This window comes from Hemitrygon akajei, chromosome 10, assembly GCF_048418815.1.
Source record: "Hemitrygon akajei chromosome 10, sHemAka1.3, whole genome shotgun sequence".
NCBI lineage: Eukaryota > Metazoa > Chordata > Chondrichthyes > Myliobatiformes > Dasyatidae > Hemitrygon > Hemitrygon akajei.
The window spans coordinates 30,291,005-30,318,565 of record NC_133133.1 but is presented as its reverse complement, the minus strand read 5'-3'; the positions used below and the strand labels follow the sequence as shown (position 1 = coordinate 30,318,565).

Sequence of the window (27,561 nt, the reverse complement as noted above, 5' to 3'; positions counted from 1 at the left end):
CACGGCAAATTACAAGCCAGAGGTTCTGGGACAAAACACAATTAATGAAATTATTTTATGCCTTTTAGGGAATTTCATACATGTTTAATGCATTTGTTTTCATGACTAAATGAAACAAAAACATTTTTGAAATGTTGGCAACTGAATGAATGGGCTCGAGAGGACTCAAGGCACACATTCTGACATCTGGGATTTGGGCTTGGATTACGGCTTGGCCAACGGGTCATATCTCTGCACTACTTGAAATGTAAAATAAATCCAGAGGGGTTCAAACAAGCATCTACCAGGCATTAGCCCACTGCACAAAACTACAATCCATACCAAGTTAACTCCAATTGAGATCTAAATGAGGCAAAGTAAAATGTGACTAAATCTGTATCTAGGAAAACTGCATTCACTCAATGCAGATGTTACACGTAAAAGAAACTTCATCTGAACAACAATAAAACTGAACTTCACTTCCAGGTTGAAACACAATTTTACTGTTCACACAGAACAGAATCAAATTCAATGAAAACATTTAGCTATTATCTACCAATTTCAAATTTCTGCATTACAAATCAAGGCAGAAAGTGTTCATTGTTCTAAAGGAAGGATATTTCCGAGACACAGAAAACAAAGTGAAGTCATTATATGAATATTTGCTTTAAAAAAAAGCCAATTGAAATGTTCTCAATGACCAAAGACACAAAGGTGTTTTTAAATTATTTACTATGTTGGGTTATTTATCAGGCTGCAAGTCTGCAAATCCTTTGCAGAATCTAAAACTGAACCTTCTGAACAAGATATTAGTAAATTTGCTTTACCACTGATAACTCACCAAGAATGGATGTAATTATTGAGGCAGAAAAATAAATTTTTGTACCCCTTCCTCATATTTTATCTTAACAGAAGGACATATGTAGACATGAATGGGTTCCTTTGAGTCAGTTTCAGATGAAAAATATCCTATTAAAGCACCTTTAATTGCTGTAAGCCAAACTTAGTTCACTTTGCCAATGGACCAGGACTTGAAATGGATCAAGCCCGCATGGCAGCTGGTGTATAATAGCAAACTAACATGGGAGGAAACCAGAGACGGGCATCAATCACAGTTCATGGCCCTTCACCAAAGAAAACACTCCATTCTGTCAACCAGGAGAGATTATGGAGGTTCCTCCTCAGACTTGGCCAGCTTCAAAAATATTATCCTCCTTTTGTCCCAGGATGATTGCAAAACCAGATTCTCACCAGGAAATCTACCACAAACCAATCGCATTGTACAATAGAGCCATGTCAGTCTACTTCATCAAACCACCTTATCCACAGCAATATGAGGCTGCCTCCACAAAGTTCTAGTACAGTTAACCCACAGGAGGATCAGGAAACCATGCAATTTTCATAGCCTTAACTCCAAGGTCTTACCAACCTTAGTCAGTGTGTTTCAGCACACAATCAAGGCACAATATCTTGCAGCAGAATGTTTTAAAAGTAAGGCACAAGAAAATTTTAGCTTTAGAACCTTAAATGCAACATTAAGCCAATTAGTTCTTTCAGAAAATAATGAAATGTAAATTAAATGATGTGCAGTCCAATCATCTTTCACATTTCCAAATATCCCAAGCTATAGAAAAAAAATTACTTGTAATACCACATTCCTCACCTTTCAAATTATTGACAGTCCTAGGAACAAAACACCTGACAAAAATATTTGCAGAACAGGACATGCATCCATACCATAAGATTATAAGTCACAAGAGTAGAATTAGGCCACTTGCCCCCAATGAGTCTGCTGCCTTTACTTCATAACCTTTGATGCCCTAACTCACTAAGAATCTATCAACCACCACTAAATACATTCAACGACTTGGCCTCCACAGCTGGAGGCCAATGGATGTGGCAATGGATTCCACAGAAACATCACCCTCAGGCTAAAGAAATTCCTTTTCATCTCTGTTCTAAATAGAGCCCCACTATTCTGAGGCTGTGTCCTCTGGCCAGCGACTCAACTACGAGTATGGTTCCCAACCTTGGATTCAAGCACCCCTGGTTATTGGTGAGGCTCCATGGCATAAAAAAGGCTGGGAAACCTGCACTATAGGAAACGTTCCCTTCACATCCATTCTACCTAGGCCTTTCAGTATTCAAAATGCTTCAGTGAGATTCCCTGACTCATCCAAACTCTAGCAAGTACATACCCAGAGCCATCAAACATTCCTCATTCCTGGAATCATTCTTGTGAACTTCTCTGGACCCTCTCCAAAGACAGCACATCTTTTCTTAAAGGGGTCAAAACTGCTTACAATACTCCAGGTGCAGTGTACCCAGTGCCTTACAAAGCCTCAGCATCATATCCTTCCTCTTAAATTCTAGTTCTCTCAAAATGAATGCTAACATTGCATTTGTCTTCTTCATCACCGATTTAATCTTTAGGAAATCCTGCATGAGGATCTCAAAATTCTTTTGCACCTCTGATTTTTGAATTTTTTCCCCATTCATTAAATAACCTATGCCTTTATTTCTTCTACCAAAGTATCTGACCATATACTTCCTGTATTCCATCTGTCCATTTTTCCTGTACATCTAAATCCTTCTGCAGACACTCTTCTTCCTCAATACTGCCTGTCCCTCCACTTATATTTGTATTGTCTGCAAATTTGGCCACAAAGCCATCAAATCTATAATCCAAATCACTGACATACAACATGAAAAGAAGTGGTCCCAACACCAATCTCTACGAAACACCACTAGTTAACAGTAGCCAACCAGAATAGGTCCTGCTTATTCTGACACTTTGCCTTCTGCCAGTCAGCCAATCTTCTAAAAATGCTGATATCTTTCCTATAATATCATGGGCTCGCAACTTCATGTGCAGCACCTTGTCAAAGGTCTTCTGAAAATCCAAATAAACAGCATCCACCAACTCTCCTTTGTCTATCCCACTTGTTACTTCCTCAAAGAATTTCAATTGATTTGTCAGGCAAGATTTCTCCTTAAGGAAACCATGTTGACTTTGTCCAAGCACCCTGAAACCTCATCTTTAACAACACCTTCACAACCACGGAAGTCAGGGTAACTGGCCTATAACCTTCCTTTCTTCTGCCTCCCTCTCTTCTTAAAGAGGAGGGTGACATTTGAATTTTCCAGTCCTCCAGAACCATTCCAGAAACTACTGATTCTTGAAAGATCATTGCTAATGCCTCCACTTACCCACTTTACCACCCCTCCTCTCCTTACCCATAACTTTATCCATCTATCTATCATCAGGACTTCAGTCATGAACAATGTTGGGCAAACATCACCTTGCACTGCTTTATTTCAAAAGATAGACTGGAGCAGGTTGGCGTGTGCTCCGAAGAAGCATTTCTCTGAGAGATTTCTAGTGCTACCCTGAACAATGGAAGTGAATTACAGTATCATACAAACCAAATGATTAAATATGTGTGAGGCCAGCAGTTTTGTGTCGCCAGTGCGAATGGTTGATTATATTTGCTTCCACGTGCAAGCTAGATATTTTACTGAATTAGTATCCCAGAGACACTGCTAATCACATCACAGCAACTAGGGAATTTAAATACATTTGAATTATTTTAAAGAGCTCTGGAGTGAAGAAAATAGTATCAATAACATTAACAATCCACTTGACAGATGTAGAAATCTACCTTAAGCAATGCAGTCCTTCAACAAGATCAAAGTGTCAGCTGCAGTATAACGATTTCACTGACTGCTTTGAATTGCAACACTGTTGATGAACCGTACAACAGCAGTTATCCAAATGCAATGCTCTGACAGAACACTAGTACAAATCCCAGGTCTGAATAAAGGGGCAAAAATAACATGATTTAAATCTAAGTACTATCACATTCATTCCCCACTTTTAAAATATTTTACACCTCAATTCAGTGCAACTGGATTTGAAGAATACACATTGGATTTGGGATTACTGCCACTTCACTCTTTTAATGTATAATCAATAATACACCAGCAAGGAAGGAAATTACAAGAAAATTACTCTTAAGCCAATATACTTCGCTGTTAGAAAGCACATTCTTCCCCGATACTCAAAATTCATTAACAGACTGATTCCATGAGTATATAAACTGCAGTGGTAAACCACCAATCACAAGAGCAATAAATGATGGCCTGTGCTAGCAACGTGTGCAAGCTATGGATAAATAAAACACCTAGCAGTATTTCACCTTAGTAGTTTTACAGATCAATGCTTTCTCAACTTTATCCAACTCTGAATGACTGAACTTCAAGATGGAAACTGATTATTTTTCACAAATGACTTGGCATTATATGAAATTTCAGATGCCCAATGCAGCAATTCACTTTAATCTCAGTTAATTATGCCGAAGCCAAAGCAAAGCCCTAATATGGCAGTTGTTTTAATTCACATTATATTGACCCAAATTCCAGGAGCAAGTAGTCCAGCAAGACATATAATGCTGTGTATTTAATGAACCACGCAACAGAAATACATAATGCTAAATTATAAATTAAATAGCATGGTTCATCAGGATGCTCTGCACCTTTCATTGGAGGTTTTCAGGAGACAGTTCATGTAACTGGCTTTTCACTAAAGCTATTTTTGAAAACAAATAAAATTTAAATGGCTAAATAGAGCATTTTTGACATTTTAGACATCTTATTGAATAACGTGGCAGACTTGAGAGGCCAAATGGCCTATTCCTATTTATTACAAGAACTTATTACTTTTTACAACCCTCAACCACCAAGGCAAATCAGAGACAGAATTTCCACTGTTGTACAGTAACAACCATGAATTCCTACTCCTTGCAAAAAGGGCTGGGGCAAAAATATGCTGTGGCGTTGGTGGTGGTGTCTTAAGACAAAAGGGAAAGAGCCGAAAAATAAAACATAATTCTGTACAACACACAGCTCAAAGCAAAAGTCATACTAAAAAGGTTTATCTATGATGACCAAGTAGTAGTGAAACAATAATCAAAACCTGCCTCACCAATAATCTAAATGAACTTACCAATTCTCAAAAGTTAATTACCATTACAACAAGCAATGATTTTTTTTAACTCAGCAAGTCCCTTAAACTACATTTTTAAAAATATTAACTAATCTAATAAAATCGTTGCCTTCTTTAACAGTTGAAAAGTATTTAAAAATATATACACTTGTGCTATTACTGTGAAATGAAACAATTAGGGAAATTGGAACACCAACCATAGACACAAGATCTAAATTCTTGATTACGAAATAAAACTATTTAATTTTTTTTAAACCTGTTCAACTATGAAACTTCGAAATCATCATGGAAGAAGAATCAAAGTTGGGTTGGGGCAGCTATCTTAGAGGACCTAACTGACTTCAAATATATTTTTTAGTACCTCCACATAAAAAAGTTTATACATTTGCATTTCATGATGTCCTAAGACAAGCTGAAATTGCAAAACTCACCAAAAGTGTGTGTAATCAACACTGCAAAACCCGCCAGTAAGCTTGCATCACTGATAACATTGTCACCAAAGTCAGAAGAATTCATGCTTCACAATACGAGTATATAATCAAGGATGATGCTTCAGTCAATGAATGCTGTATTCCGCATTTTGGATGAAACACTGACTTGCCGCAACAAAGATCCTTTGACACCATATGACAGGTAAGCAAATTCTATCATGAAGCCCTATAATTAACCACAACCAGCTTTTGTTAAACACATTTGTGGACTTGTTAGTTACCAAATGAAAAACAGCTATTCCATGAAAGATCCTCTTTAAAAATAGGTTTTTTTTTACAAAATGCCAAGATGAGTGCTGGAGAAGGATTCATTTTATATAATTATCAGCATTACTATTTATACCTGAATTTCAAATCAAGTTGTCAACCATCAATCTACCACAAATGCAAAGTAAACCAAATGTCTGTTGCACTGTCGAATATGAGTAAGTGTCATCACGGAACCACTCTAGCATCTCTCAGCACTCAAAATAAAATATTTAATCGCCTCCCCCCACCCCCCACAACCAATGCGCACGAGTTCCTAACTAAAAGAAGACAGGAAAGCAATTCTTAATAAGCAATGATAAAACAAACCATTTTTACTCAAATGGATATGCAGTGGATATTTCTGAAGAGGCAGGTGTAGAACTGAAATGAGCAAGTAATGGCCAAGCTAACCTTTCCTCAGAACAAGAGTGCAGCAGGGATAAATGTGTGTGGGGAATGTAATTAAGATAGCAATAACCTGAGAGATTTTGATCAAAATAGTAAAAGCAAAGCTGCAGCAATTCATGAGATGATGAACACACAATTACTAGCTGCAATCACGACAGTGAATTCTCTTCAAAGTGAATGTACACTGTCAGGTTTATCATTACATTACTCAGTTCAGGTTTGACTTTCATCTCGCACTCAGTAGTGAAAATGCTGAGAGACAATGCGCATATCACTAATGGGCCTCTATGGACAGTGTAAATGAATTACCTACAGTGACAAGTGTACAGAGATGCACAGATACAGTGAAGATCAGGTCTCCCAGCAAAGAACGGTCAAGCCGTCGCACCTCAATGGTTGCCACGAAATGGCTAATAGATCAACAGCTATTAAATCTGTGGTTAGCAAAGCACCGCTTGGTACTGCAGTGCAACTTGCTCTACTACTTTATCACGTCCACTGCCTACAACATGCGGCTTTCTCTCCCCACTTACTGTTAAGCAGACTTTCAGGTCCCTTCTGCGTCGCTAGATTGGGCTGGTTTTGCTGACTGTAGAAGCGCAAGAGGCACTGCTGGTTGCAGAAGTGTTTAATTTCCCCGCGCCAGTGTACCGTTTCCAGAAGCTTGCCCTGACGTTTGCAGGCATGGCATCTGGCTACCTGAAGGACACAGTGAACAATTAGGAAGCAGTCACCTTCCGCACCCAAACAAACATGTTGCACAAGGCAGGTCACAGCTGTTAACATGAAGCATGGAACGAGAAAAGGGCCGTTCAGTCCATCAAGCCTGTTCCTTCCAGAGACCGTGTACAACCTGCCCTCTCAAAGGCTCTACCAAGTACGCTCAGTGACCGGAGGGAAAGTTCTGCAAAATTTCTTCGCACCCTCAAGAATAACAATGTCTCCACAAAATCTATCCACAATCAGTCAAACCTGGCCAGTTGTTCTTCGCAGTTGACAATTCCATGGTCCCAGGAGCACAGGAACCAGTGTTCCATGAAGCATTTGATGATCTGTGTCTGCACCTATCTCTACCATAGATCGTATTTCTAGCCAGATACTTATCCAGCCACATTTTTTTTAATGGAGTTAATCGACATCATTAACTGCTTTTGCTAGGAGTTTGTTCCACAGATCCAATACTCTGTGAGGAAGGGGAGAAAAGTAAAATTTGTTTCCAAAGCTGAATGACAATATGGCAAAATTCAATGTCCTAAATACAACAAATGATCTGTAAGAAAACATCCGTGCTTCTGCTTAAGAGTGGCTACATAATCCACGTTCACAATATGCCTGTGGAGAAACAGTGAAAGAAACATTTTTTTTTAAAAACTGCCAAGATAACTAATGTTGGGATATGTAATATTAAAGAACAGATTTCATTTGAATGGAGTACAATGATAAATTTTTCTATTTTAATTCTCATATAAAATATATACAGGCACTAGTCATAGACCATGACGGCATAAAGGTAAATCATCAAAATCATTACCTAATCACCTTTAATCTTCTGATTTTTCTCCCCCAGTCCTGAAGTTCCCAGAACCAAAACTCAGGGTAAGTGCATCTCTACTAACCACTAGCCTCTTCAGTAGCCAAGAAGGAACTTACCTCGTCAATTATGAAAATGCTTTTATAACTCAGAGGCCCATCAGCCCAACATTTTAAAGCCCATTTTCCATAAGATAGTTTCCTGATATTTCACCATATTTGCCAGTAATTCATCTCCCTTTTTAATATCTATTCACTTCTATTTTCAGAAATGCTCTACATTCAATCCTCTTTGCAAACACTGACCTAAAATTTGCCGTTGTTTTCTAGTCATAAATTCCTATCCGTTCTAAATTCTAAATCCAATCAACATTGCTTATTTTATCACAGACATCTAATGAGCATAATTATAGATTTTTCCTTAGCCTCTCCTCAAAATTGAAGTCTTTTTCTTAACCTAAATGCCCCTCAAATAGAGAAAACAAAATAATTTTCTCCTTCTGTTTAAAGAGTCTGTAATTTTATAGCATCTAATCACCCTAAATATTGTAATTCCAATGTTTATAGATTTCAAACGTTGGATTAATTAATATTTGCACATATAATTTGGAGACTGGTCTGACCACAGTCAAAAGAAAACATCAGTGACAGTTCTATTTCCACATCCTTTAACTTATTTTCCATGCTGAAATTTGCTTTAACATCAAGAGGCTTCAATACATCTGAACACACACAAAACGCTGGACGAACTCGGGTCGGGAAGCATCTATGGAAAAGAATAAACAGCCAACGTTTCGGGCTGAGACCCTTCTTCAGGGCATCTAGTTCATTTCAATGCCAGAGATCTTTGGAATACAGATCAGAACTGTTTCCTGAGACTCCCTCAGTAGTCTAGGATGCAATTCAATTGCACCATACTGAACAATAATCAACTTATTGGGAGATGGGAAGATGAAATCTTGCATACTAGCCATGCAAAACTTGCTTAACATTTTGGTCTAAAGGAAAAAAACATATACAACTACCATAACTTTACCTAAATAACAGGGTGCGGAAAATAGAGTTGTTTAGACAGATGAAAGTACTTTTCATTTACTAAAAAACAGGTAACAAAAGATTAAGTCAGTGTAGACATCCTAATTTCAACCACATCGTATTTTTTTTAAAAAAGTATTTAAAAAACTAAACATGCTTGGTTAACTTTTCTGGCTTCAATCACTCTTCAAACTTCATACCTTATCAGTTCCAGCAGTCAGCAATGCCTTGTGAGGTATAAGCCACACAAAAAATGAAGGTACCATAGAAAACCTACAGTTTAAGGTAAGCATGTTGTTTTTTCCTGGGGAAGTTACATGTGTACTACATTTGAACGTGGCAATACAAGGCTAGAAAGGTGGAAATAAATGGTTATCCACTACAATCTCACATTGATACTCAAACAATGATCATATACCACTAATCTATCGGTATAAAATCTTCAAGATCTTTTGCCCAAGAAAGGGAGAGGTAAAAAAAGAATGTGAGGGTGAATGCAAGAGCCAGAAAACTAATGATATGCAACTGCCTACTGACCTTGAAGTACCACAGTAGGTATTTGCTTTTGCATTCCTCCCCACAGAAATCCCATGTATTTCCATCCAGCTCTTTGGTCACTCCCCTCTGACAGGTCTGGGAACAGTAAGCACACGTGATGCAGCACAAGCCCAGGTTTTTGGTAAAGTCCTGCTTATAAAGAAGCACACAACCTGCAGACAATGCACACGAAGAAAGAAAATTAAAGCATGTCAAGAAGGCTGCAGCAAACCTACTAATACCTACAGAACCAAGCACCCAGTGTTTGCAAAGATACAGCCCTTCCTCAAAGTTAACCTGTTACTTCCCAACTATACCCTCTTGAAGTGTGTATCACCTTTGCAAAGCCTAGAAAGCCCGCTCCCAAAGGCACCACAGAGCTGAAAATTAGAATGCAAATAAGAAGAACATACAGCAATTGCAAAGCAAAAGGTGAACCCAGGCAATGGGTGAATTACAATAGTTGCCCAAAGAGATGCCACCTGCACCATAATGGAACACTTAGCTCTAGAACAATGTGTGCTTTCATACAAATAATATCAGCAGAGTACTCTGCAGACAAGACAACATGGCAGTTAGGATGGGAACTATATCCACTGGTACAAGCAAAAACTAATTTACCCAGCTAGTAGGAGCACATCCAATTGCCAAACTAAAAGGCAGCTACTATATTCTATGAGCTTTTCTATTAAAATTTTGCTACAACCATTAATACTTGCACATCTTTGTATGAATAATGGGTGCTTTCTATAATTTAATACAGACCCTGTCACATCTTATGGTATTCAATACTACCTATTTGTATCATGATAATGGCATTTTCTAGCAAATGGTCATACCTAGTTTCCCAAAACCCAAACATTGCTTAAGCATGCATTGGACTATTTCAAATACCACAGCAATTTTTCTTGCATGAAGTGGAGGATTTCATTATGACACTGAAATTACTTACCACACATTTTTTATTAAACAACTACTACATAGTATGTATCTGATTTTTCACACCAAGATGAGCAAAAAGATTTATAGCCCATTGCGGTTCACCTTGAAATTGTATGTCTCTTTAACTTAAACGTATTATTAGTTTTAAAAGCCACATATTTGAACCAACGTCAGATTGTTAGTTTTGTTGTATTTAAGTGCAATTGAAGATTGTTCATCAAAAAACTAAAGAAGCCTCGTGTACGAAAGTGTGATATAAACTTTAAAAGGCTCCAGATTTTATTTGTGCTGATCTCTTCCAGCAATAGCAATACAAAAATTGCTTTCTCTGGGAGAGGAGGGCTGTTAAAGTTGATAAAAGTACAGCTTATCTTTTGTATCCAAAATAAGTTCACACAGAAACTCAGCAAAATAAAAATAAACCATGTTGGCTAATTTACAAATTACTCTCATCCACAAGTGGAGGAACATCAACTTCCATTTTCCAAGAGACTATCCAATATTAATTCACTAACAGAAACCAGAACTTCTTATCAACTCAAACTCCCGCACCCATCAGTGCAATGTGTTGAGATAGCAGAAGAGGATTCCACCATGAACAAACTGTGAACTTATTCATCAAAATCTGAATGGACTTTAGAGTTGGGGGGAGGGAATCAGCCGGGGACCAATGCCTTCAAAAAATATAAAGGAATAAAAGAAAATAAAGGAAACTTTTTTTAAAAAACTGACAAAGGACAGGTTTGTTTTGAAGCCAGAAAAATATGGCTAAATGGGAGACCGGTTGCAAACGTCAGAGAGCTTTGGGGGGGGGGGGGGGGAACAAAAATCTTTAAAAGTTATCACAGGTGCAACACCATACTTAGTTAAAAAACATTCATTTACCATTCTAGTTTAGTATAATTAACTGGCATAGGTTGTCACATGTACTGAGATACACTCAAAAATATTATTCTGCATTGCATCCATACAAATAAGCACTGTGAAAATTAGGGAAGACTTGGTTTGCTGTACAATTTTGGCAATTAAGTTCAGAAAGCTAGAAGTAATGCACTTGAAAAACCGGTGAAATAACAGATATGGAGGTAACAAAAGAGGTGGATGGGTTTTCTGCTGGGTCACTTTGGGCAGGAATGGACATGCAAAATCTTACTGTAGGTAAATATATATGCTCTGAATCACAACACTGGGCAGTATGTGATGCCACTGTCTTAGGAAAAACAGACTTAACATTACTGTGGAGGACCTGGCCAGTGAAGCAGAGGAAATGGGTAAGAGCAGCATGATTACTCATATTAAATGCCTTAGTAAATGCCCAAAAGGAAATAATGAATGGTAATTATGAAGGGAATAAAAAGCGGACTACATTAAGACCAAAAAATTTTCAGGTAGGGTACAACTCTGAAATTTAAATGCCTTGGGCAGCAAAAAGGTTGCAGGTTCATTACTAGGTGTGAGTAGTGTGTTTTGGATTGAGGTAATGACAGTTATTTTTAAAGAGTCAGTGGCTGAAGAAAGGGAGCTTTCTTCAATTCATCTAGAACTGAGTCTTTGAAGGTGTCATTGAATATTTAGATCAGAGTGGAGGGTCATGGAAACTGAAGTAATTCTAATGGACAGAACCTGAGTTGAGAGCAAAATAGAGGGAAAATAGCAGGAAACCATAGACTAAAGATGGATCAGGGGCAGTGAGGTGGAGGTGAAGAGGAAGAGAACCTTGAGGTAAAGGCCTCTGGACAATTGTTTCCAAATTACAATGAGGTCATCATGCTTAATATTGAATACATTGATTTAAGACAGCTATCAGTCATTCACTAACATGTGCTTGTTCTGCAAGCCTGTTTGGGCCAACAAAAAATGAAATTCTCCACAACGAAACTTAGTATACAATAATACCACATTATGAGGGATTATGTTCCAGGAAATCCATTCTGCAAAATATTTTTTAATGACAGCAATATTTAAAAGATACAAAATTATTTTAAAAGGCAGAATAACATGCAGCAATGGAAGTTAAGTTCTAGGATGGGTTTCATTACAATGGCTTTCTTATTATTCGGGACTTATTAACATGAAGTATTAAGGTATTCAGAGCTTTGAGCAATAATCACTCCAATAGACAGCAAAAGTAAGAGATATAGTGGGAATATAGACACTCAAGAATAAAGAAGGGGATCCATAATGCATAAAATTATTAATAACACCATCTTATTTGTGGTTTTTGGAGGCTTCACCTCTTGTGTCACAACAGATCCAATAATCCTGCATCTGCAACAGATCTGCTTTGTTACTTTAGGTTCATACCTTCACTACAGAAATTCTTCTCTACTCCTGAAAATTTAATCTTCTCATGCAGAATCTTCTCCTGTTTGCAATATTCACAGACCGAAACAACACCATGTAGTCTCTTGTAATCTTCACAGCATACTTTGCAACAAAACTGACGAACACTCCCCTAGAAAGAAGTGCCCAAATATCAATGTTTTTTAAATCCTTCTCTATTAAGCAGCTGACAATTAAAATGTTAAAAGCTCATAAAATTAGACTCCTGAATGATTTTTCTATAGTAGCCAACAATCAAAGAGAACTAACAAGCAGTAAATTCCAAGAGTGGGAGCCAAATACAGAACCACAGGATTGCAAAAATGGCCTCTGTTATTTTCTATTAAATATTATAAAATTTGCATTAAAAGCTTTTTTAATACCTACAGAACATTCTGATTGTCAGTCTCATCATGCATGCCCTTATGTCATTCCCATTTCCTCAGCTTAACATTATCCTCTCCTCCACAAAATTCACTTTTACACTTTATAATCATCACCAGAATACTTCAACCAAACCTCAGTTTTCTGAATCAAAACGCTTTCCACCACGAATGAAGTATTTAGCAAAATGAAACTTGGCTAATTGGAATGCCGCTAACAAACCATAAACAGATGATAAATCTATTAGTTTTTTTCCCCCCTACTCTTCATGTTCATGGAATGTGTAATCATTTCACAATGCCTTACCTGCCAGTCCAGTATTTCTGGTTTCCCACTGAAAATATTGTGACAATAGGTGCAACTAAGTTGGATGCTGCCTTCAGGACTTGATTGCTACAAGAATAAGATTTCAAAATTAACTGAAAAATAGTGGGTAGGTACTCTTAGGGATGGAGTCCAAGATCCATGTGCAGCTGCTCAATTCAAGGGTTAAAACATATCTGAAACTCATCCCTCAAGATCAATCACAACCATAAACAATTACTTCAATATTTCTACCAGCTGCAATACAATCCCACATCTGTCAGCAATGCCTTTTCACCTGTTTCTGTGATTCCTTGGTTTGTTCACTCCTCTCCATCCCCACTTTATCCTGGAACCTGTTCTTTCTCACCACCATCTGAGGACCCAAACAGCCCTTGCAGATGAGGAAGAGATCCACCCTCTTCAATTGCACTTGGTGTTCTCAAGATGGCCTTTTCTACATCAGCGAGACCAGGTGTAGACTAGATGACTACTTTGCAGAGTAACTGTGCTCTGTCAACATTGACTGTCCTGAGCTACCAGTACTCTGCTCTCTATTCGTACACCAATCTATAGTTGCTCAGCCTCTTCCAGTGCCAAGGCAAATGTGATGTTAGCATTCATTTCAAGAGGACTAGGATATAAAAGCAAGGATGTAATGTTGAGGTTTTATAAAGCACTGGTGAGACCTCACTTGAGTACTGAAAATACTTGGGCCCCTTATCTTAGAAGAGATGTGCTGACATTGGAGAGGGTTCAAAGGAGTTTCACGAAAATGATTCCAGAATTGAAAGGCTCGTCATATGAAGAGCGCATGATGGCTCTGGGCCTGGAATTCAGAAGAATGAGGGGTGACCTAATTGAAACTTACTGAATGTTGAAAGGCCTTGATAGAGTGGATGTGGAGAGTATGTTTCCTATGATGGGAGACTCTACGACCAGAGGATACAGCCTCAGAATAGAGGGATGTCCTTTTAGAATAGAAATGAGGAGGAATTTCTTTAGCCAGAGAGTGGTGAATCTGTGGAATTCATTGCCAGAGGCAACTGTGGAGGCCAAGTCTTTATGTATATTTAAGGCAGATGTTGATAGATTCTTGATCAGTCAGGGCATGAAGGGACATAGATAGGCTGAGTGATTGGGCAGACATTTAGCAGATGAAATATAATACTGACAAGTGTGAGGTCTTGCACTTTGGCAGGAAAAATAATAGAGCAAGTTATTATCTAAATGGAGAGAAACTGGAAAGTGCTTCTGTGCAAAGGGATCTGGGGGTCCTGGTGCAGGAAACACAAAAAGTTAGTATGCAAGTGCAGCAGGTGGTCAAGAAGGCCAATGGAATGCTGGCTTTTATTGCTAGGGGGATGGAGTATAAGAACAGGGAGGTCTTACTGCAGTTGTACCGGGTATTGGTGAGACCACACCTGGAGTACTACGTGCAGTTCTGGTGTCCATATTTAAGAAAGGACATACTGGCTCTCGAGGCAGTGCAGAGAAGGTTCACTAGGTTAATTCCGGGGATGGGTGGGTTGATATATGATGAGAGGTTGAGTAGATTGGGACTCTACTCATTGGAGTTCCAAAGAATGAGAGGCGATCTTATTGAAACACATAAGATTGTGAAGGGGCTTGATCGGGTGGATGCGGGGAGAATATTCCCAATGATGGGTGAAACTAGGACTAGGGGGCATAATCTTAAAATAAGGGGATGCCGTTCCAGGACTGAGATGCGGAGAAATTTCTTCACTCAGAGGGTAGTGGGGCTGTGGAATTTGCTGCCCCAGAGAGCTGTGGAAGCTACTACACTCAATAAATTCAAAACGGAGATAGACATTTTCCTGGATAAAAATGGCATTAGGGGATACGGTGAGCGAGCAGGTAAGTGGACATGAGGCTAGGTTTAGATCAGCCATGTGATCTCCTAGACCAGTTTTCGATAGCCTGGATGGGTCGGAGAGGAATTTTCCAGATTTTTTCCCCGGGTGATCACATGGGTTTGGGCGGGATGAATAATAAAATAAAATGGGCAGCATGGTGCCCTGTTGTTTGGCACTGTTGCCTTGTGGGATTCGGTGAAAACTAGAGTTCAGCCATGATCTTGTTGAATGGCGGAGCAGGCTTGAGGGGCCGATTGGCCTACTCCTGCTCCTATCTCTTATGTTCTTATGTTGATACAGGGAAAAGGCGGGAGTTTGTGGCTGAGAGGGAAAATTGATCACCAACGAAGACTCGATGAGCCAAATGGCCTTATTCCGCTCCTATATCTCAAGATCTTATGGAACCCTTACTAAACAGCACTTCAATCTTTTCAATGGCTTACAATGTATTTTCTCTAGGAGGAAGCTTGTGGAAGAAATTTTAAAGTCTGTACAACTAGCTGCCTGCTCCTGTTGTCAGTTGAAATAAAAGGAACAATAAATTATTGCTATTAAAGTTTAACTAAGATTACTTACCCCACATCACTTGCAAGGCAAACTTCAGTCTGATTAATAATTACACATTAGATAAAACAAAAAAAAATCATTTATAGAAAACTTACCTGAAAATTAGTCCAACAGTTGGGGCTGCAAAACTGATGCACAACTCGGTCAGTCATGTTGTAATAAACCTGCTCTGGAAGATTCTTTTTACAAAATCTGCACTTTGTCTTGGGTCCTGTCAATAAAATGAAACATCCACTGAATACATTTGCTCACCATTCGACAGTTAAAAGAATTACTGCTCAGTTAATTCAAAAAGTGTAGGTTCAAATGTGAGATAAAGTATAAATAGCTCATGGTTGCTCATCATCCATTTACGTGTACATTTAAGTAGACAACACTGGACAGTATTAAAATATGAACAATTTACTGTGAATATCTCCATTTAACTGTCTTTGTAATTTCAGTGTTATACTTCTAAATGTAGATGAACAACTACCAGACATGCCCATGTATGTCTCAGTTAAAGAATATAAAAGCCACTTACTCTCAGCCAGACTGCCTCAACCAGCAGCACTCTTGTATAAACAAGCTTAGTGCCAACAGAGAAAGCACTAGAGGGTGATTAATACAATAACTTTCATTCTGCCGCACCAAAAAAGTTTATGAAACACCACCTAATATTATCTGTTAAGAGATGTTCCATACCAAACAGAAATGAGCCATCTGAAGACAATTCAGCATTCTGAACAGAATGCATTTACCAGAATCACTGGTTTATAATAGCAAACAAAAAGCCTTCCTAATTTCACACCAATCCCTGCACTCAGCTAGTGGACATTAGCCCCACAAGCTGTTCATAAAGGCAAACTAAATTTCTGATACACATTTCTAAAACTGCATAAAGGGCTGACTGGGTTTCTTGTTTATCAAGGATTCTGACTGCACAGTTGTTGATACTATCCTATTCATGACATTATCTCTTGTATCACAATGGGCTACATCTATCCATCCTTTGTTTCAGTCAAACAAGCTTACCTCTTTTTCATATCCTACAATGCTCAATGCAACACAAAGTTAGAAAGCCATTTCACTTAATAGCAAGTGGCAGAGTACAAGACAGAAATTTTAAACCATTCATACCTATTGTTCCAGATTGTTTCACTTTGTATGAGGTGATACAACACAGTGAACAAAAGAAGCCCATCTTCCCAGTGGTATCCACATTTGCTATCATATCGAAGTTCTTACCCAAAGTCTTGCACCAAGCACAAGGAAGTACTTTAGTGTTTTTCTGAGTAGTGGAGAGATAGAAACATATTATAAATAATTGAGTTTTCAGAAATAATTACAAAATGAACTGAGACATTAATCATTGTTTAACTGTTATACAACAGCAAAAAAATATGCCACTGAGGAGCTGGGTGGCCATTTGGACTTCCTCCAACATCCCAATGACATGCATGTTGATATGATTATTTAACTGTTGTACACTGTCCTGAATGCATAGGCAAGTAGTAGAGTTTGCAGGAAATATTCAAACAGAATTCATGTAGGATTGGCTGAACATAGGTGATTTGTTTTTAGCAGTCTCTCTGAGGATATTTCCATGTTGCATGATTCTACGTATGCTGCTACCACAAAAAGTTTTAATATAATTTCCTGGTTTCACTGGAATGAACATTAAACATCCTACAACAGATAATGGGTACTCTAGGCGCTGCCCAGGAAACAACTGTTTAATTCTATAGATGTCTGCACAAGAAAGATTGGGATAAAAGCAGACTTAACAATGTTTAATGGGAACTGGATACACATCCAAAGTATAAATCCTGCAAGTAGTGCAACGAGCAGGGTAGTGGAACCAAGTGAAAGGCCGATTCCAGGAAGTAGTATACAATGAGCAAATTGTTTCCTTTAACTGCTGCACCATTCCAAGATCACCTATCTCACTAATTGGAACAACAATTAAAAATACGCACATATAAAAGACAAATGAAAAAGATTTTTGGAGGAATTTATAAAATACCTATTTTAAGACCATAAAAACAGACCATTCAGCCCATGGAGTCTCTCCATCATTCCATTATGGCTGATTTACTATCACTTTCAACCCCATTCTCCTGCCTTCTCCTCATAACCTTTGACACTCTTACTAAACAAGAACCCATCAACTTCTAGTTTAAATATACCCAATTATTTGGCAACCACAACCCTCTAGCTAAAGAAATTCCTTCTCATGTCTGTTCCAAAGTGACGTCCTTGTATTCTGAGGCTGTGCCCTCTGGTCCTAGACTCTCCGAAACATCTTCTCCATATCCACTCTATCGAGACCTTTGAATATTCAAAAGGTTTCATGAGATCCCCTCCTCATCTTCGACATTCCAGCGTGTACAGGCCCAGACCCATCAAACACTCCTCATACATTCATTAACCCTTTCACTCTCAGGATCATTCTCATGAACCTCCTCTGGACCCTGTCAATGCCAGCACTTTCTTTGTTAACTAACAGGCCTAAAGCTGCTCACAACACTCCAAGTGTGGTCTGAATAACATTTTACTGAAAAGAATTGCATCATTTAGTACAGGATTCAAGATCTCTATGTTTGCAATTACTCTTTAGTCCACCATTAAATAGCAATAAAACTGACGCAAACACCTATTCCTGAGAGGACGGGATAACAAACTAGACGGCTGATAATCAATTTCAAAAGTGGAAATGGGCAACCTGGTTACAGAATGCTGCCCAAACTAATCCATAGATAAAAGAGATACACAACTAATTAAACACCTTCCATGACACAAAATAGTTTCTGCATACGTACCAGGAAGACAGAAAAACAGAATAATTAAGAAGTAGAAATGTTGCTGGGATTAAGACTACAGGAAGATCAAGAGATGGATAAGTGAGGCTCAGCCACAGAGGAAACTGAAGTAGCAAATCAAGGCTTTAATGAATTTGGACCCAGGCGGGATAAACAAGCATGGAGTTGTAATTTATGAAGATTTAGAGCCAGAGATAAAGTATCTTGAATAGTTAAATTCATGAAGGTGTAAGATAGAAAACCAATCACAAGAGAGACAAAAAATATGAATGAAGGAAACAACAGAACTGTTGAGGCAAAGCCAAGAACAAAATACTTTGAAGGCTTCTCACTGTGAGAAGAGGGTGGATAAAACTGATGTTACCAAGATGGCTTCAGAAACATATCAAAGATGGAGAGTAGGCTCTTCACCATATTAAAATGATTCAGACGAATGCAAAGTAGGAAAGCAAAAGACTATTGATTATCTGAGACAGGTACTGGAGTAGTGAAATTCAATTTGACCAGATGAGTATCACTGAACGTAAGGGCAGAGTGGTACACTAATCATTACAGATAATACACTGTAAAAGATGTGATGCATTTGAAGAACATGTAGCAAGACAGGTTCTGTGAAGAGTCGCAAAAAATTGTAGTTTTATTTTAATAGAGGCAAAGCATTACGGTCAGTACGCATCATTGCCCAAACTTGTAACACTTTGGGCACATTGTATGAAAGTAGTTCTTCCTCATAGAGGTCAATACAAATGGAATCAGGACACATGCATCCTTTAGAATTACAGTAACAGCTTGTTTCAGATTTTACCAGTTTTTTTTTTTGTCTGGTGCTTCAGCATCTTCCGAAAACATGACCAGGACTGGGAACATCAATACAAATGAGAATAATTTTCAAACTTGTGCTACATAATACTAAAACACTGGGGAAAATCTACAAATACTCAAGACTGTACCAAACGTGCCAAGGGCGCAAAATACATCAGAAACACTCATCATCAGATAGTGGTACTGCTAATGAACAATCTACTTACACATAACTGAACAATGAGAGATTACATTATCTTGGAATCTAAACAGCTATTTGTGCCATCTGCTTTTAATACAATGCTAAAGCTCCAATTATACACAATCTTTTTCCTCTTTACAAATGCTGATTTTTTTCCATCAATAGGATTTTACATTTCTACCATTTACATTGGTTCAACAAGGTAGCGAAAAATGAAAGAAAAATATGAAAAATCAGGCCCCAAACCATCAGTTAAAATACTGTGCATGTAACATATCAAAATGCAAGCGTAAAATCTGGACGAAAGCAATAGCGGAAGGTAGCTGGAACAGTATCAGAGTTCAGGATTAAAAACATATTCCTGCTGCAATATTATTTCAAGAATAGGTAACTCTATCATGCCCATGCTAGCATTGTTGTCTCAATTATCAACATGAAAACAGACCTGTTTGGAATTTAATTATTTCATGATTCACTCCTCAGTGAAATGTTTTGAAAAGCTCATATGGAAAAATTGCTACACAAATGCAATTTTTCTCTTCTGTCATGTTGGTGGCTTCTGAACTTCAATGAAGCCTGGGAGCTGACAGTTGCCTGCCTGTTGCCCAAATTAGAAAAATAATTTAGTACAGAAAGAAATAAGTATACATTTTTTTGGGAAAAGTAAAAACAATGTTGATAACATAACAAAGAAAATAACAAGATTACCTTTTTATACATATTCAAACAGCCTGTGTTGCAGAACCTCCTTTGTTGGCCTTCATGATATAGGTACTGAAGCATAAATCCTCGGTTATAAAAGTAAACTCCACAGTTATCACAACAGTTTGTTTTCAAGCCATTACTTGCTCTGAACTTGCTGAAACATGCATTGCTGCACAGCCGATGTACCACATTTCCATTACTGACTTCATGTAGAATCTAAAAAGAATAGCATGCAGGTTAAGGCAACATGAAAATGTCATAGGGCTTGTATATGACAATCCTGAGAGCAAAGCTTCTTATTACTCATTGCTTTTGGCAGCACTTACCAGTTGCGCCTTGGGGTCTGAGCACTTCGGATCACTTTGCCACTAACTAAAGATTCCAGAGAATTTTACTTTTGTTAACAAGTGTTGACATTGTTTAACAACGTGAATAATAGGACAAATGTTCTACACTACTAAATATTCACACTTCAGAAAACAAAGATAGGTTTAAATTTACTAAACTAGGTTAAAAGAAAGCAGCAGATCCATGAAAGACCCAAGTTACATAATTTAGTTGAATGTAGGAAGTTTATGTTTATACCACTCAAAAAAAATTACAGCATGTTCAATTCATTATACTACTGGGAAACAACAAATAAAAATACATATTTCATGTGGTAGCTGAAGTCAATTAGTGACACTGTAATTGCAAGTGTATCTTCTATCACCAAGGGATAATAAAGATCTTGTAACGGTATTTTTGAGAACTGCGTTCTCACATCCTCTTAACTATTTATTACTTAATAAACATAAAACTAATTTATCTCCTCAGTTCATCATTGTTGGAAGAACAATACAGATCTGAATCAAGTAATATGTATTACAGTCCAATTATCAAGGACACTGTGGTAACCGTTTTTCTGTTTAATCTGAAAGACTGTTACCACAAATGCCAGGCAGGTACCGAAATAACCAGAACCAAGACAGTCTGATTTATGAGCATCAATGATGTCAAATTCAAGCAAAATACACTAAATTTTGCAATTAGATACGTTAATTCTTTATAATGCCTTCGCAGTTTTAAAGATAATCAAATGCATCAGCATTTTGCACAGATCTTGAGGATTTAACAAAAAATACAAAATCTGTAGAATAAGTAGTAGAAAGATGTTAAAACAACTGTAGAAGAGCAATTTAGATCCCAGCTCATTTTAACAAGCTTGCACAATAAAGCACACAAAGTTACTTCCTATTGATGGCGCTGAATATCAATGACAATAAAAATAACAGGTAGCAATTTAATGTCGTATCTGTTAAGTATTATACTTAGCACCTCACTGAGGAATGATTTGGAGGAGAAACACTATCATCATTTTTGCTGGGATATTATTAAACAGCGGTCTTTATACCATAGTCATATAGGCTACAATGCAATTTAACTATGAAGTTATGAGTAACATTTACATTGAAGCTCAAAAGTAGCCAATGATGGACAAATAATTTCTGAAAATTCCTCTAGCCTCATTTCACCCATAGGAACTTCAAGACGTAAGAATTGAAAAAAGAACTTTGGTGCAGAGAGGTCAATGCAATGAGGTCTACTTGCATCTAACCTGTAAAAGTGATTTACTTGAAAGGACTGTGAACCTTAGGCACAGGTAAAAAATACATAAACCGAAGATACTTTCAAAATAATGAAACAAAAACAAGTTTTTAAATATTTAAAAAATCCTATAAAGAGGAATAAATAGTAAAAAAAAACTAAATCAAATACTTTGTGTGACCACACTTTGCTTTTAAAACTGTATCTAAGAGATGCAGTTGTGCAGTTTTGTAAGTCAGCTGGTAGGTCATTCCAAGCATCTTGGAGAACTTGCTACAGTTCTCCTGCGGTCTTTGGCTGTCTCACTTGCTTCTCTTTCTCCAGATAATCTCAGTCTCAATGAATTTGAGATCAGAGCTCTAAAACCATATTTTAAAAAAATCTTTTGCACAGTATACTGCCTACAGAATTCCAATGCAGACATGAATAGTTTATTTCCTTCTGAAGATTCTAAAGAACAATTTTCTCCTTCCATTTGAAATGATATGGAACTTCGGCAGATCACAAACAGAACTTTGTTCATTTAAGCAAAATAGAATTTGCTCACCTGTCATAGCCATATGCACCAGAAACAAGTAAAGCACACATTTTAAATAGATGTCAATACCCACCTTTCCTTTTTTATTGCAGATACTGCATCTGGACTCATCTGATGAAGCTGGCTTAAGCAGTTTGGCCTCATAAAGTGACAGACATGTAGCATTGCAGAATTCCTGGAAAGCCTGACTTGACCCGGCTTGTGACACAACCAATTCCTTTGTATTCACAATATCTCTGCAATTAAGCAAAACAGTGCATTCAAAGAGTTTTTGAAATTTTAATGCCTTCCCCTAAATCCTGAAAAATGTTAATCTTAAATTGCAGGAGGATGAGAATGGATTATTCCCGCAGCATTGTCAATAGACTGGGAAAGTCTAGTTTTCAGATGGAAGAGGGCCAGCATTATCACCAAGTAGAAAGCTTATCCAAATCACAATAAGAAAATATACCAAAGAACAAGAGAAGCCAACAAATCAAAATATAAAAACAGATGAGATGGAAAAAATAAAAACAATGAACACTAAAGATACTGAAATCATGCTTCAGTATTATGCATATACAGAATAACATTGCAGACTCGGAACCATCAACAACCAGAAAACTATCTTTTTTTGGTCAGAAAGAGACATTAATGTGATTGGGAACAATATTTCCCGAACAGAGAAAAACGATGAGTTATGTTGAAATTCCACACAATGAGAAAAAAAACACAATGAGAAGGATATGAAGGAACATTGCCCAGTTAAATCAACAGAAAAAATTTGCACATCAGCACTACAAAAACATCACATTGGAAGTTGACAATGCTAAATAAAGATAACAAATGTACAAGAAAACAGCTCAGATATAAAACAGTGTAGTGAGAACACAGAGACAACACGAGAAATACAAAGTTGCCAAGTCCATTTCTACACTGGCTGCAAAACTTGAGCAGTTTCCACTCTAAGAACCAGACTAAAATCTGCTTCCTCGTTAAAGAACTGAAAGAATCCATCATGGTGGCCTCCAAACTTAATCTTGTTAGTGTGGCCACAGCAATCACTTTTCCATGACTGGACATCAGGATACAACTTTTTTAAAAAAAGTCACACCAACCTCTTCAGACTATCACTAGATAATAGCTTGAACTGTTCAGTTATTAAATTGATTTGAGTCTTGACATATAGAATCCACTTTGTTGCAGTTAACTGGCAGCATCAAGTACTCATTCCCAGTTTATCATTTATGTAGTCTACACTGAGTTTATGAATCTAGGTAATTTCTAAGGCACTACACATCATTTCACCACATTAATATCCACCTTATCATTATTCCACAAAACATTATTGCCACTCATTCAGCTGATTCTTTATTCACTGCTTTAAATTTAAACATATACAAGTTTTATTATGTTAAACATCTTAGTATAATTATTAAAATATTCCAAACAGCTAATGTATTACATTGCTAAAATAAAATTAATCACAATAGTTTGTCTTAAGTCACAAAGGTCCCAACATGGCTGCCAGATTTAACAAAACTTTAAAAGTATTTCTAAATTTGTAAAGAAACCAATTAAATAGTATTCTGTTCTGCACAAATGATAGTTGGACTGTAAAAATAGTTTCATTTGTTCTGCTAAACCAAGCTGAAAAAAACAACAGAAAGGAACAAGCGACATATATTGCAAGACAGTTACAATGCAGTTCAGACAAAGCATTTTAACCTCCAGGTATGCCTCTCCATTGGAATTTTAGCTCCCATCTGACATGCTTAGCCTCAATAACCAGAAGAAATAGATATAATAATCAATTCCCTTTTGTGTTAGAATCTTTGGACCATGGGAAACAAAACCAATCTCTCTTAATACTGTAACGTCTGAAGGGATAAACAGACTAGTACAAATCAAAGACCCGCGCGAGTCTAAAGGTGGTACCAAGTTTTTAAAAAGGGTTGCGGTCTAATGTAATCACGTCTAGCTTTGATCAAAACCAGAGACAAGAAAAATACTCACTTGTTACAGAATGTGCAGATCTTGGGAGATGATGGTTTCTGAGAAAAGGCTGTGAGGCATGAAGAAGAGCAGAAGAGCTGAGGTGCTCCTTTTCTCTGGTATGCAGTTTGCCCCTTTTGCAGGGGCTTTTTGCAATTAGCACACGTTACTTTAACCAGGGATCGTGAAGACCTTTGAGGCCGAGTAGATGGAGCCTGGGCTTCAGCTTGAGCCTGAGCTACTTGTAGTGATAACCTCGTGGTGCGTCTTGGCCGTCGTGAAACATAGTCATCTTCCTGCTTTATATTATTTGTCATGGTGGAGTTATCCTTTGCTGGAAAGACAGGAAGACAAACAAAGCTAAAATACTACAGCACAAAATATTTCCTTTTAATGCATCTTCAAGCAATGCAAGTACAACAAAACCCCATTCAGGAGTCTGGTTAACAGCATTTTTTCAAATATGCCATTTCTACAGATTAAGATCCTTCTGACAGAATGTTTCTTCAGTTCCCAAATTAGTGTCTGAGCTAATTAATTTTCAATCAGCCAGTGTACAAATTCAGTGTAAAACTCTATACGTCACATATGCAAAAAGTGGACATGACAAGAACAGGGGAAACTGCAGGAGCCATTCTCTGTAATTCTAACCTGATATCAGGTTAGGCAGCTGCAGACTTCATCCCATCAATACATCACATTATTAAAGCTTTATTTCGTTGCTTCTTTTTGGATTTTTGGGCTGCACTTTTAGGATGAGTTGCTCGAGTACTGAATAGTGAGCTTCAAATTTATAGCAATTTCAATTTATCTAAAGCCACTGAATTTACAGAAGGTATAGCACATGGTTAAGTTCACAGGTTTTATGGAAAGATTCAAAGTGCAAATCTGGGAAGTTAACTAAAGTACTGACAATTAGAAAGAATCTGCACAACAGCATTGTTCATCGTAAACACAAGGAAGTTGTAGCTGCTGGAAATCCAAAGCGACACATACAAACTGCTGGAGGACCTCAGCAGATCAGGCAGCACCAATGTAAATGAATAAACAGTCGACATTTTGCCCAGAGACCCTTCTTCAGGACTGAGACAGAAGGGGAGAGATGCCACAATATAAAGGTGGAAGGAGGGGAAGGAGGCTAGCTGGAAGGTGATAGGTGAAGCCAGGTGCGTGGCAAAGGTCAAGTTAAAGAGGAAGGACTTTAATAGGAGAGGAGTGTGGACCATTGGAGAAAAGAAGGAGGGGACCCAAGAGGAAGTAATAGGCAGGTGAGAAGAGGTAAAATGTCAGGGTAGGGAATGGAGGAAGAGGGCAGGGGAATAGATTTTTTTTACTGCAAGAAGAAATCGTGTTTCATGCCATTGGGTTGGAGGCTACCCAGACAGGATATAAAGTGTGTTCCTCTACCCTGAGGGTGGTCTCATCTTAGCACAAGAGGAGGCCATGGAAAGACACATTGGAATGGGAATCGGAATTAAAATGTTTGGCCACCGTAAAGTTCCATTTGTGGCAAATGGAGCAGAGGTGCTCAACAAAGCAGCCCCCCCCCCCCCCCAATTTATGACAGGTCTCACCAATGTAGAGACACCCACATCAAGAGCACCGGATCCAATAGAGGACCCCCAGCAGACTCGCAGGTGAAGTGCTGCCTCACCTGGAAAGACAGCTTGAGGCGCTGAATGGAGGAGGAGGAGGTGGATGGGCAGATGTAGCACATAGGCTGCTTGCAGGGATGTTTAGTGGTAGGGTCCCTTTGGAGACGGTGGAGGCTGATGGGGTGGCAAGTAAGGACAAGAGGAACTCTATCACAGTTAAGGCACAGGTGGCGAGTACATCTGGTGGCCAGCATGGATGCTTGGGAAATAAGATGTGGGTGAGAGTAGCATCAATACTGGAGGGAGTAATATCGAAGTATTTTAGGCTAATTTAGCAGAACACAGAAATTTGGACTCAAACTTACAAATTAACAGTTTCTATTCTGAACCAAAAGACATTGCTCCCATCATTATCAGTTGTATAACCCTGCATCTAGTTTTGTTTTCTTATCCACTGATTATCTTCAAGAACCGCAAGAACATTTTCCATCTGACATTATGCATTTGAAGTGTCTGAATTTAAGCCCCAACTCGATCAACTCTTAGCAATCATATTCATGCTAATTATACATCAGCCTGTTGGGCCAAGTAGAATTTACAGTCTCACTTGGATTACTGACAAAAGAGTCACTGAATCAATATCTGCACTTCAGTCTTCTATTTCATTATCAATTCCGGTTCAATATTTTCAAGAATCAAGTTATTTAATGTTCTAGCCACAGGCCACTTTTGTATCATATAACTAATCTACACATCTTGGGTTCCTAAGGTTGACATAGCTGGGGGAGGCAGTGGGGATAAGCTCAAATTACTTATTAAGTGCTCCCAATGGTGTGCATCTCAAATAGCCTCTGAAAACCAGGTTCACCTCCTGGCCTCTATGTGTGGCTTAGCTACTATGACAGGAAAACAATTTCTACTAATAGAAAAGGGGGCAAAGGCACCTTTTCTTACTGGCACCTCATCTAGAAGGAAAACTCAGGTCTCAAACCCCTTTTGCATAGCAGCTATACCGACTCACGAGGGAGGCTTCAGGAGTAAATCCCAAGGAAAAATCCAGAGCTGAAGTCCCTAAAGCAGTCCTACGTTGAGTTCAATGCTGACTGGCAACTTCTGCAACACCACTGGTGCCAAACTGTACCAGTTACTGCTATTCCTACGAATTCCTCAGTTGCATGGAGAGGGGGAGCCTGCTGCGTGCTCTTCATATTGTAATGCCCTGGCTTGCATATCACAAGGACAGCTAGAACACAATATGCATGGATGATACTGACCAATGGAGGGCCTCCACAGATCCCACCAATTCCAAGAGCTCCATTTATAATTTCTTTCATTGTTGTTTAAACTCTTAGGTCAATCATCAACTTGAGAATAAGCTTTCTGAACACCACATATAAACCATTCTTCAAACTCACAAGTTGCTTTCCTTCATGTCATCAAGTACACTTTTCTATCAATCCTTTTGACAAACTTCTGAAATTTACTTTAAGCCCTCATTATTGCCCTGCTCAAATCTTTAAATTGTTCCTTGACTGTGTCACTGTTTCAGCTTGATAGACCCAAAAACACTTCTCTTTATAAAATATGGCTGGTATTCTTTACATATGCACCAAAGTATGATCAACGGCTTCTCTTACCACTTGTTTTCCTAGAGGATGAACAATTTTCCGTTTTCAAAGGCTTTTGGACTTTTTCCTTACTTTCCTGAAAAATACACCACAGTGTCTTC

The 27,561-nt window shown here is 38.1% G+C and overlaps 1 protein-coding gene across 6 annotated transcripts in view; it reads right to left on the bottom strand.

Moving 5' to 3' along the window:
• Positions 1–27,561, bottom strand: part of LOC140734261 (zinc finger MYM-type protein 3-like) — a 101,957-nt gene that overhangs the window by 32,447 nt on the left and 41,949 nt on the right. For 3 of the 6 annotated variants that reach the window (XM_073057987.1, XM_073057988.1, XM_073057989.1), the window contains exons 4-13: positions 27,470–27,536; positions 24,259–24,571; positions 22,337–22,499; positions 20,142–20,354; positions 16,749–16,899; positions 15,725–15,840; positions 13,189–13,275; positions 12,481–12,631; positions 9,235–9,407; positions 6,666–6,831 (exon numbers count right to left, since the gene is read on the bottom strand). In XM_073057987.1, the coding sequence (XP_072914088.1) occupies positions 6,666–6,831; positions 9,235–9,407; positions 12,481–12,631; positions 13,189–13,275; positions 15,725–15,840; positions 16,749–16,899; positions 20,142–20,354; positions 22,337–22,499; positions 24,259–24,571; positions 27,470–27,536 (1,600 nt within the window). The remainder of the gene's footprint in view (positions 1–6,665; positions 6,832–9,234; positions 9,408–12,480; positions 12,632–13,188; positions 13,276–15,724; positions 15,841–16,748; positions 16,900–20,141; positions 20,355–22,336; positions 22,500–24,258; positions 24,572–27,469; positions 27,537–27,561) is intronic. The other 3 variants (XM_073057990.1, XM_073057991.1, XM_073057992.1) reach the window with 1 other exon arrangement.